The sequence below is a fragment of the Pongo pygmaeus genome, chromosome 1 (assembly GCF_028885625.2).
Source record: "Pongo pygmaeus isolate AG05252 chromosome 1, NHGRI_mPonPyg2-v2.0_pri, whole genome shotgun sequence".
Lineage (NCBI taxonomy): Eukaryota > Metazoa > Chordata > Mammalia > Primates > Hominidae > Pongo > Pongo pygmaeus.
In genome coordinates, this window is record NC_072373.2 from 77,376,553 (window position 1) to 77,388,549 (window position 11,997).

The 11,997-nt window shown below is 41.5% G+C and overlaps 1 protein-coding gene across 2 annotated transcripts; it reads right to left on the reverse strand.

Moving 5' to 3' along the window:
- Window positions 1-695: 695 nt before the first annotated feature.
- Window positions 696-8,453, reverse strand: FASLG (Fas ligand). 2 transcript variants are annotated; one of them, XM_054447913.1, is made up of 4 exons: window positions 8,009-8,453; window positions 7,418-7,463; window positions 3,179-3,235; window positions 696-1,947 (listed from the first exon to the last, which is right to left on the reverse strand). In XM_054447913.1, the coding sequence occupies exons 1-4, from the start codon at window positions 8,351-8,353 to the stop codon at window positions 1,553-1,555; spliced, it is 843 nt and encodes a 280-aa protein (XP_054303888.1). In that variant the 5' UTR covers window positions 8,354-8,453; the 3' UTR covers window positions 696-1,552. The 2 variants fall into 2 exon arrangements, with proteins under 2 accessions (XP_054303888.1, XP_054303895.1); XM_054447920.1 differs by lacking the exons at window positions 696-1,947; window positions 7,418-7,463 and having other exon boundaries at window positions 3,200-3,235; window positions 8,009-8,353.
- Window positions 8,454-11,997: the final 3,544 nt, after the last annotated feature.

Sequence of the window (11,997 nt, forward strand, 5' to 3'; positions counted from 1 at the left end):
ATTCCACTGGAATAATAGAAGATGATGTTGTGAAAATAAGACACCTAAAATCAAATTCCAAAGGAGTTACTATAATCTTTAATGATAACAAAGTCTAGGGAGAGCCCATGATAATGAGTGGTTGAAGAAAATAGGAAAAGGCCATTGTGAATGACAAGCATGAGAATACAAGAAACCACATGCTTAGATGGATCCCACAGATCAGTGGCCTCTGGAGAATGATGTGGCTCTAATAGAGTGGCTTAGTAGTGGTAGACACCATTTTTTGATGTTCTATGTGTCTGATACTTTCAGCTCTTTTTTTGTTCAAGGAAGATCAAGTGACCTAACCAGTGATTACATAGGCAGTATGTGGAAGAACAAAGATTCAAATCTAAGTTTTTTAGTCCAAAGTATGTGCCCTTTCCACTGTGCCATGGTTCTGCCTTCAGGAAAATATAATTTCTCATCAAATCCATGGAAAGTTGGCTAAGCTTAACTCTGGTCATAATATTGGTAATGGAAACTCTGGGAGGTGAAGAGGAAAGAGAATATATAAAGAGAAGGATGGCCTGGCAAAGGCGGAAAAATTTGCTTCATAGTTCTTCTCACTCCAGTAAATTCTTCTTAAAGTGGTCTGACATCATAACGAATGAAGACACCACGGAGGAAAGAAATAATAAGCAAAAAATTCAAATATTAGTAAATTCTAAACATTATTTGTATCCTAACATACTTTTTATTACATGTTTTCTTTTTGCAAAAATGCACATCTATATAAATATTTATTATATTATAGGAAAACATCATCAGTAGCTGACAATCAATGATTTTAAAGCACTATTAGAGTTGATTGTCAGGAAGCATTCAAAATCTTCACCAAATGCAACCCATATTTTCCTAATACGTACTTCACAATATCTACATTCTCTCTTTAGTCATACACACACACACACACACACACACACACACACACCCCTACAATTGCACTGGAAATACACATGCTGTGTTAGGAATGGAATGAGTCCCCAAAATCTCTCTCTTGCTTCTCTGTTAGTTTCACCGATGGCTCAGGATATGCCTTTAGAAGTGAAGATGCTGCCAGTGGGGCATTGGCCTCTTTCAGCCTCTTTAGCTTATTATGCAAGCCTCTAGTCTTCCTTTTCCATCCCTTAAACACTCAGGTCACAATCATGTATCTGAAAGACAGTCCTCCTTGAGGTAGCAAGGCCCACCCTGAGAGGTGAGTTAAAAGGTGTCCTTTTCAATGTGCCTAAATACTCTCAGGCACTAAGTTGAGTGTAGAACACCTGGTAGCTGCTTTTTCATGCCTCTGCCTCTTCACATGGCAGCCCAGAGTTTTATGTTCTTCCATCATATTCCATTTGCCTGGCTCATAAACGTTAGGTGAGTTGAGGAGCTACAGACCTTTTGAACCCTGTGGTCTCAAGGTCCACTTGGTTCATGTCTTCTTACTTGACCTCAAATGCATGTAAGAAGACCCTCACTGAATACAACATTCTCGGTGCCTGTAACAAAGAATCATAATGGAAAGAATCCCAAAGTGCTTTTCTTAGAGCTTATATAAGCCAAAAAACGTCTGAGATTCCTCAAAATTGACCAGAGAGAGCTCAGATACGTTGACATATAAATGATCAGCACTGGTAAGATTGAACACTGCCCCCAGGTAGCTGCTGCGGGCCCACATCTGCCCAGTAGTGCAGTAGCTCATCATCTTCCCCTCCATCATCACCAGATCCTGGGGATACTTAGAGTTCCTCATGTAGACCTTGTGGCTCAGGGGCAGGTTGTTGCAAGATTGACCCCGAAAGTATACTTTGGAATATACAAAGTACAGCCCAGTTTCATTGATCACAAGGCCACCCTTCTTATACTTCACTCCAGAAAGCAGGACAATTCCATAGGTGTCTTCCCATTCCAGAGGCATGGACCTTGAGTTGGGCTTGCCTGAAATAAATCCAAAAGGAGCTTTCAGCCAGGAGTAGTCATGCATCCAACAAACTAAGTTTCTAAGGCAAAACTGTGGGCCCTTCCTTGAACAAATGTTTCACCCAGAATGACAGCCTGTATAGAACTTGCTGAGGGGTCAGAACTTGATCCATCACAGAATTTCCTCAACATGGTTGTCCTATTTTGTCATCCACACAATTGGAACAATAGTATATACCCCTAATCCATTGCAGTAAGAAATTATTGAGAAAATATTAGCTCTCTGGAACAAAGATTTTATTATCTTCAGAACCAGCACCAAAACCGCGAGGCTTTGAAGTCCTTTCCTGAAGGAAAAAGCCAAATCCAAGTAATTCTAAAGTTCTAAAGTTGGGAAGGATCTTAGGGACCACCTGGTCCATCTTCTCACCTGCAGTAAGAATTATTCAGCTCCTCAATTTGGGGTACAGTTCCCTTTTCTTTGTATCCCCACAACATCATGAACATAACCTAAATCCCTGAAGTACTGAAATTATCATAAGTTCCTGTCTTTCCCTATTAGATGTCAAGCTCCCTGGCGGCAAGAGCCATGTGCTACTCATCTTCACATCCCCAAATTGGCACACAGCAGGTATTCAGTAAGTGTCTGCTGATGTGACCAGATCATTCTACAATTTCTGCCTAAATAATTCCAGGGACAATAGCATACTTCTTTCTGTGATATTTATTCCATTATTTATGTAGTTTATAATGGGAGTGCCCATACCATATCATTTCACTCCACTTTACAGGCACATATTGAAAGTCTACAAGTGCCAGGATTGAGTCTCCCTTCTCACTCCTATTTATACTCTTGGACAAAGCAGAGTGAAGCTCTTCCAGAAAACCAATAAAGCACTGACTAAAATAAGTCCTCATTCCTCACCTTCTCAGCTCTCACCTCTTGGATCTGTGCCCCCAATCCCCCAAGGGACTTTGGAATGACTGAAAAGAATGAGCTCCTTATGGGCAGGGGTCATGTCATAATCAGCTCCAGGTCTCTAATTTAGAAGAGGGCCTTGCCCAGAGAATAGGGGATTGAAGTGTGTTTATAAGACTGACTCGACAAGAAAAGTGTTAGTATTATTGGATTCAAACACTGTCTCCAGGAAGTAACAACTCTCTAGAGCCTGGTAATGGAAACCAGGCAGCCATTTTGCCTTTTGCCAAAAGCTTTCCCAAACCCCACCTGTACCTTCCAGATACAGACCTGTTAAATGGGCCACTTTCCTCAGCTCCTTTTTTTCAGGGGGTGGACTGGGGTGGCCTGTATCATAGAGAGAGGAAAAATATATATTAAAATGAAATACCAACTATTATTTTGGTGGGAATTTAAATCCCATCATTTAAAAAAAAGATTTTAAAACCATAAATGGCAATAGTCCAACATACACTAATCATGTAAGTCTGAACTGCAGGATTCACAGTAGTCTATATTTCAGAAACAAAGAGGTAAAAAATAAATCAAATTAAGATTGACATATGCATAAATTATAATGTTACAATAAAACATAATTAATATAAACATTTATTCATAAAGAGCTGCCATGTCAGTTATTGCATTTAGAACTCACCACAACCCTTTGAGGTATGTATTACTGTCCCACCTTATCGACTGCAAAATGAGCTTAGAAGTTGGGTGACTAATCCAAGAAGACCCAGCTAGTCAGCATCAGAGATGGGACCACACCCTGGTCTCCTGACTCCAATTCCAGGGCTCTGTCCACTCTGATTCTCTTGTTCCTAAGACTTACGGGACAGAGGCTGAAGAAGACTACTGATCTGTCTGCGTGTCACCAGATCTTCCCCCAATGACATTTTACAATCTGCCCCAAATTAATTATCTTAAGACCTCAGACAATTGCCTCATATCACTGAGGCCTCAAACACCTTTAACTGCTCCTCCCCGAAGATGCAATATACAAGTCTCTCCATCACACAATCCCAGCCCATCTGTCCAGCCTTATCTCCTTACTCCCACTGAGCACTGCCACACAATGGGAGTTCTGTGGCCTACACATACCCCCACTTTCCTTCCTCTGTGCCTTTGTTCATGCCATGTCTTCTGCTCATAATGTTCTTTCAAGCGGATTTCTGTGTCAAATTCCTAAACATCCCATAAGGACTACCTAGTACCTCTTTCTTTGGGAAATCCTCTCAAGCCTTTTTTGATCAAATATGATCTGCCCCTCTTTTGAAGTCTAGGATCCCTCTGTCTTCCCCTCTCTTGTCATTTCTGACTCCTCTTGTCTCTGGGGTAACTACATAAATTATCTTATTCCCCTCAAATAATGACAAGTTCCTTACGATACGTTGAGTTCACCAGAGAAGCCCAGTTTCTAACACAGGGCATGTTACTAGCAAATGTTGGACAAATTAAATGGAAGGATAGACAATAGTTCTCAAAACAGACACTACTTCTCTGACTTCAACTGTTTCAGACAAGATAGACAGCTGCCACTTAGCTAATGAATTCAGCTAACTGAGACTTCAATAAATATTCACATGAGATGCTTGTCTATGTCAGGTTTGTGATTAGCCTGTAAAACTCACATATGGTGTGAGAATGGCCCAATCCACAGAGAACATTAGCTGAGCAATCATGACCTCTCTACTCATCCAAGACAACCCACCACGTAGGAGGTGTTAGCGAACAGGAAAGGCAAAACTGAGTCTCCCCTGCATTCCTATACCGCAAACCACCCGAGCAACTAATCTGGCACTCAGCCACGCACCAGCAGGAAACGGAACAGAGAACCACATGTTGCATGTCTTTATATCCCTCACAGAGCCTAGTACAACGTTATTCTTACAGAACATGCTCACTAAGAATATCTGCTGTACATATACTGGAATAAATACATTGCAGAGATATCCTAGACACTGGTGATGAGTGCTTCCTGCCCCAGGGTTTTTGCATGTGCCGTTCCCAGCGCTGAAATGCCCTCCCCCAGCCCCACCCCACTCCACAGCACATGCACACAGCCGTTCACTCATCGGGCTTCTGACCCCCAAGGTGTTAGCGTAAACAACACCTCCTTAGAGAAGATTCTCAGGTTGTACTTAGTACAACTTTGGAATTGCATGGTCTGTTTGCTTGCTTTTGTTTAGCTTCTCCCCCATGCTAAAAGCTCCATAAGGACAGGCCCCCTGGGTTGGCTCATCCTCAATCAGCATCCAACACCCAACATCTAGCCTCACACATGTGAATGAATAAAAGATTTAATTAGTTAACCGGAAAAAAAGGAAAATGTAAAAAGGAGCAAATTAGAAAGTATAAATAATCTCTAATAGTATCTCTCAGAGAAAATCACTGTTAGTATGTCAGTGTGTAAAACCTTCCAGTTCCTAAGAATATAAAAATGTGCATACATGGTTACATAGTCAGTATGAAACTAAACATACCCTTTTGTAACTTGTCTTTTTATCTAACAATACAGAGTGCACAATCCCCAAAGCATTAAATGTCCTTCTGATACATCACTTTTAGTTGCTGCTTATCATGTGCTTGTCTGAATACACCATAATGTATATAACTAATCTCGTATGAGGCATTCAAGTTTCTTCTGAATTATTTATTATAAATAGGCTCATAAGGAAGTAATGAACATCCTTATATATAAATCTTCAGGCACAACTCTGATTATTTTCTTAAGATAAATTCTTAGCGATAGGATTACAACGTAAACTATTAGTTTCAAGCTTTTGATATGTATTTCTAAAGTGCTCTTCAGAAAAAGTTACAGCAATTTACATGTATACTGGCTGAAACTAATGTTTGAATGGGCACTTTTCTCTCAAATCTTCGTCGGTCTGGGTTTTTTTTTTAATCTTTACTAATTTGATGAAAATTGATATTCCCTATTTTTAATTTGCATCTCTTTTCTTATTAGTGAAGTTACTGATTTGATGTCCATGTGATAATTTACCAATTTCTGGTTCATTTGCGTTGATCTAGAGAAGACAATTGCTTACTGGGGTAGATGGACCTGACTCATCTGATCATTTGACTTTTAATCACTAAATTGACTCCAGAGAGTGGGTGAAAGATGAATAATTAGGTACCTATCAGACCAGGCACATTCCACAGATTTTCAAAATGATCTTATTTCAGACGTCCTCCAGAGGCTTTACTTTTCTAGCAAATATTTCCACTCTGCTTGTGTACATATGGACTTTCTAACATTTAAGGATTAGGACACAGAAGCAGGGGCCAGAGCATACCAACAGTGACTACTACAAGAACTTAACAGTCTAGGATAGTAGACAGGCGACTGGGTCGCCTGCAGTAGCCACATCCGGAGAAACTGGAACTTGCTTCACTTAATAGATGGCCAGTGCTGCCTTCTTCTTTATTCTGAGTTTCTAAGGATGAGATCTACCTATAGTCTTTGCAGAGGTATCCTACTTTTCATCTATTTCCTATTCCATGCTCACGACAGAGAGACAGGAGTTTCCCTACTTCATGAGGCACCAGTCCAGTACTGGAAAGCCCTGTAGGTGACAAGGCATCAAGAGCCTGTGTTCCTTCTAGCCCCCATGGCATACCAGTGGTCTTGGGCATATTCACCTAATCCATCTGGTATTTTGTTTCTCTTCCAAAAAATGAAATGGCTGGACTAGATATATTCTAAGCTTCCTTCCACCTCTAAAAATTCAATGAATCTCATTGTAAATCTAAAATTTCAATGAATCTTAGACTAGTGAAGCACATTGTAAAATCTATCTGTACAGAGCTTGCACAACTATGCCCTGAAATTTCATGAGATCAGTGTTCAACATATCACCTTCTTGCCCTAGCTCCCATACAAAGGATTTTCCTTTGCGATCAGGGGTACCTCATGACTGCCTCTGTAGGTGAAGCTGAACATCCTTTGAATGATGGCTGAAGTCTTCCCTTAAGCTTCTCAGTGACTTCAAGAAAAACCATTCTAATGTGGGGAATTGATTATCCATGTTTTAAAAGCTTACATCCTATAAAACATATTGTAAGTAAAGCTTCAATGTAATCTCTTTAGGGAGTTTAAAAGAGGAAAGGACGTTTCTCAGAAACATCTGTCTCTGCCTTCACTTCACCTTCTCTTCCCAGGAGTTACAGCCACTGGCGTGTGTGCCAGGACCAGGATGTCTGTGGAAGGGGACAGGCCTGGAGCCACTTCTCAGGGGGCAAAGGTCCAGGGTTGTATATGTGTGTCTCTTTCCAAAGTCAACTGGAAGTGATTTTGAATTGTGTGCAGTGCTCAGCTATATTGATTGTGAGCAATTCAATTCACCTTACATTTTTAAAGCAGCTCAAGGAATCACAGACCAGAGATTCTGAATTAGCCAGAATTCCTCTCACAGTATACAGAAGCCAAAGTGTGGGACAGAATTTAAGGCATTCCATTAACATAGTTCTGTGCTGAGGATCATCTTTGGGAACTCAATGTACATGCGAAAAAGGACTCACCTATTTGCTTCTCCAAAGATGATGCTGTATGCATCTGGCTGGTAGACTAGTAAAACAGAAAGAGAAAAGATGTATAATAAAAATAAAATTCTTTAAGCAAAAGAGGCAGAATCATCAAACAAACCAAGCTCTGGAAAGAGAATCCAAATACCTCAGAACTTTTGCTAACTTGGGCTTTGGCCAAGCAATTTTGCCTCACTGTCCCTCAGTTTTGTGATTTGGAATCGTACCAATTTTCAAGATTTAGTTTGGTCATCTGAACAAATTTACTTCCAAGCAAAACTTAAAAGTTTTATTTGTTTGTTTTTTACTCCTTAAATCACTAGGTATGAGGCAGTAAGTGGTTCAACAAACTGAGTTGACAACTGAGGAAAGAAAAACTGTTGGGCTCTGATTCTTTACAAAGTAAAAAATATTCCCTTCATCCCTATGAGCCTCCATTTCTCTGCCTATAGAATAGAATAACTAGAACAACCCATTTGTAAGAAAAAAAAAAAAAGGATTGAAAAGCACTTTGCAAGCCAGGCAGTGGGCCCTCCATCCCCTTATGCCTGGTGCCTCCAGGGCACAGCAGTCTGCCGGCAGGCTTACCTCTCGGAGTTCTGCCAGCTCCTTCTGTAGGTAGAAGAGCTGAAACATCCCCAGGCCCAATCCTACCAAGGCAACCAGAACCATGAAAAACATCACAAGGAGACACAGGCGTGTGCTGTGTTTCCCTCTCTTCTTCAGGGGTGGCAGCGGTAGTGGAGGCAGTGGTGGCGGCGGCGGAGGTGGTAGTGGTGGTGGCAGCGGCGGTGGTGGTGGCCTCCTTTGACCAGGCCTTCTGGGCACAGAGGTTGGACAGGGAAGAACTGTGCCTGGAGGGGCCCAGGGCGAGCTGGCACTGCTGTCCACCCAGTAGATCTGGGGATATGGGTAATTGAAGGGCTGCTGCATGGCAGCTAGTGAGTCAGGCCAGCCCCAGCAAACGGTTTTACCTCTTCTCAATCCTGTAGAGGCTGAGGTGTCAAGGACGGGACTCCTGTTGCTGACTGCTCAAGAGGAGGCAGGCTGGATCTCTCTTATAGAGTTTCCATAGCTAAGGGAAACACCTCTGTCTTTCTCTTTCTCTATCTCTCTCTCTGATTCTGCTTCTCAAAGAAACACCCACTCACTTTGCAGCTGAAGCTAGAAGCCTCAAGAAGCTCAGAGCAAACCCCTGGAAGTTTCCGCCCACAATTTTCTGACGAAAGCCTTCAAGGCCTCAGTTGCTGTCGCTGTGCTACCCAAACAGGTTGGTAGGCTATGCTCACCTTCCTGGGATCCTGCAGAGCAGGTCAGCATGGGGGTATAGCCCTGTTGGCATGAACTGCTTCCAGCTACAGGAGAATGGTCAGTGGGGCTATAATTTTATGAATTATAATTGTATGCTTTTTTATACATTATAATTGTATAATTTTAAGAATTCTACCATATATACAACCAAAAAACTATTTAAAAATCCCAAAATAACTCTAACAAAAATTGTTCAGAACCGTATTTTTTAAACTATAAAAATTTTACTGAAAATGGCTCTGAGGGGAGAGACCATGGAGTCATGGCCAGAGAAGTCACTCCCACATTTTAGTTTTTGCAGGAGGAAAACATCTGTTGCCATCATCTCTTCCCCACACACAATTACCATTTACCCTGACCTGCCAATCACCATAATTTACAGGTTAAAAACCTGCTACACCCACTTTAGAAATTAGATCAGAGGCTGCAAACCAGTGGAACCCACAGAGCTGCTTTGTATTTCACAATGTTTTCATTTTCATTGTTTGCCCAGTTTATTTATTTACTTATTTAAAAATAGAGACAGAGTCTCACTCTGTCACCCAGGCTGGAGTGCAGTGGTGCTATCGTAGCTAACTGCAGCCTCAAACTCCTGGGCTCAAGCAATCCTCTTTTCTTGGCCTCCCGATTAGCTGGGATTATAGGCATAAGTCACTATACCTGACTAATTTATTCTATTTTTTTTTTTTGTAGAGATGCGGACTTGCTATGTTGCCCAGGCTTGTCTCAAACTCCTAGCTTCAAGACATCCTCCTGCCTCAGTTTCCCAAAGTGCTGGAATTACAGGCATGAGCCACTGCACTCAGCCCAATTGACCACTTTTAATATCAATATTAAAAATATTTTCATATATATATATATTAAATACACATTAAAATACATATTTCTATTCTGTTTTGAAATATCAGAATATCAGACACCCTCGAGGCCATCTCTGCAAACCCAATCAGTGGGAAGTATGTAGCAGCTGCCCCTGAGAATGAGAGACAGGTGTTCTGGGTCACCCAGCCTCCACCACTGGCCTGTGTCTCACACGCCAGCTCACTATTTGAAAGGCCTGCCTGGTCCCTGCCAACATTTCTGTGTGCTGCCCCTGTTATGGTTGCCAGATGAAATACACGGTGCCCAATTAAATTTGAATTTCAGATAAATAATACATAATTTTTAGGACAAGTAGGTCTTAAACATGTCCAAACATGGAATATACTAAACAATTATTCATCGTATATCTGACATTCAAATTTAACTCTGTGTCCTATTTCTTTGTTTTTGTTTTTGTTGTTGTTGTTGTTGTTTAAAGCTGGCCTCTCTACCTGGGCTCACCTCACCATTTCCTCTGGCCTCACATATCATTTATATGCCAATAACTTCCAAGTAGTTAGCTTCAGTCCTAACCATTCTCCAATAGAAGCCAAAAAAACCCCATAAGTCAAAATTTTTCATTTTTTTCATGTTTATTACTTTTCAAATTTCATTAGTTTTTATGTCATGCTTTGGGATTTCTGTTACTATCATTCAGGCCCACTCACCTGTACCAAACCAACCCCAAGGGTACTATTTCCGTAATACATTCTGCCCATCTCACCCCATCCCCATCCCTGTACAACCCCTTTCTCCTGAGGCCACTCTTTCTGGTGGCAACTTCATCTCCTTTCTTTTCCTCTCCCCCAACGTTTAACTGGTCACCCAGGACTGTTGCTTTTACCTAAGACCTGTTCCTTACCCTCCCCTCAGTGTACTGTCCCTCTCCCCCATCCTCACCACTCCCATTTTTCTTACTGCTGTTGCCTGGGGTCAGACTTTATCTCTCACCTGAAATACTGCAATAATGCCCTAACAGGTGCCCTGCCACTGACCTTTCCCAAGCCCAAATCACCCAGTAAAATGCTATAAGAAAGATGCTTTTAAAAAACAAACCTAATGATCTCACTTCCCTGCCTTCTGTTGGAAGGTCTGATTCAGGAGCAATGCAAGCTTCTTACCATTACCCAAGGCTCTTTAGCGTCAGCTCCTACTGCCTCCTTACCAGGCGCTTCTGCTCACATCCCACTCTCCACTCTTAAACAGTGCAAGGGATGAGACTAGCAAGACAGTGCATGAGTTAACGAGCTTTTGAACTCACATGTGACTTTATTCATCGTTATGAATTCAACTAACTTTAAACTTCATAATCAGAAATTGTAATTTTAAGAATTCTACCATATATACAACAAAAAAACTATTTGAAAATCCCAAAATAACTGTAACAAAAATTGTCCAGAACCATATATATATATTTTTTTTATTTTTTTGAGACTGAGTCTTACTCTGTCGCCAGGCTGGCGTGCAATGGTGTGATCTCAGCTCACTGCAACATCCGCCTCCTGGGTTCAAGTGATTCTCCTGCCTCAGCCTCCCGAGTAGCTAGGACTACAGGCACATGACACTATGCACAGCTAATTTTTGTATTTTTAGTAGAGATGGGGTTTCACCATGTTGGCCAGGATGGTCTCGATCTCTTGACCTCGTGATCTGCCCGCCTCAGCCTCCCAAAGTGCTGGGATTACTGGCGTGAGCCACTGTGCCTGGCCCATATCTTTTAAATCATAAAAATTCTACTGAAAATGGCAAATATTCAAATAAGTGGGAAAAATACACCATATCCTGGATGGGGAGGTGGTGTTGCATGATGGTTGGGAGTGGGTGGTTCTGGAGTTAAACTATGTGGCTTCCAATCCCAGCTCTTCTGCTCATTAGCTGTGTGAACTGGACAGGTCACCTTCCCTCCTTGGTGCCACAGTTTTCTCATCTATAAAAATAAGCATGATCATAATAGTACCTGCTTTATGGGGGTTGGGAGGATTAAATGAGTCAAAGCATTTGATACACTTAGAATAGTCCCTAGCACCATGGTAGGCACTCAACAGATGTTGTAAATTTAGTGAATCTTTCCCCAAATAATTCATCTGTAGACTTAATATAATTGACCTTCTTCCATTAAAGACAAACAAAGTGGAGAGAGGGAGAGAGGTTGCAGGGGAAAGTGCATAGTCAATGTTTGACATCCAGTATCTCTCTGGGATCCTACCCGGAACTGATAGGCCTCTCCATTTCAGACTAGTACCTCCCGATTTTTCTATCTCAAACTCCCACAGGAACTTCCAGCACTGTCCAATAAGAATTATGCTGTATTTTTACATCTCCTTCTTCTCTGCTGCTTCTTTTGATTCATTCTGCAACAGAAGAAATTAGAAGCCCATACCTGCCCCCAACTCTCCTGCTATCCT

Bases quoted from the DNA above. Each gene is read 5' to 3' on its own strand.
- FASLG (XM_054447913.1), bottom strand. From the start codon at position 8,353: ATGCAGCAGCCCTTCAATTACCCATATCCCCAGATCTACTGGGTGGAC. The intron at 7,464-8,008 runs GTAAGCCTGCCG...CTGTTTTACTAG, and splicing joins AGCTGGCAGAACTCCGAGAG to TCTACCAGCCAGATGCATAC. The intron at 3,236-7,417 runs GTGAGTCCTTTT...TCTATGATACAG, and splicing joins ATCTTTGGAGAAGCAAATAG to GCCACCCCAGTCCACCCCCT.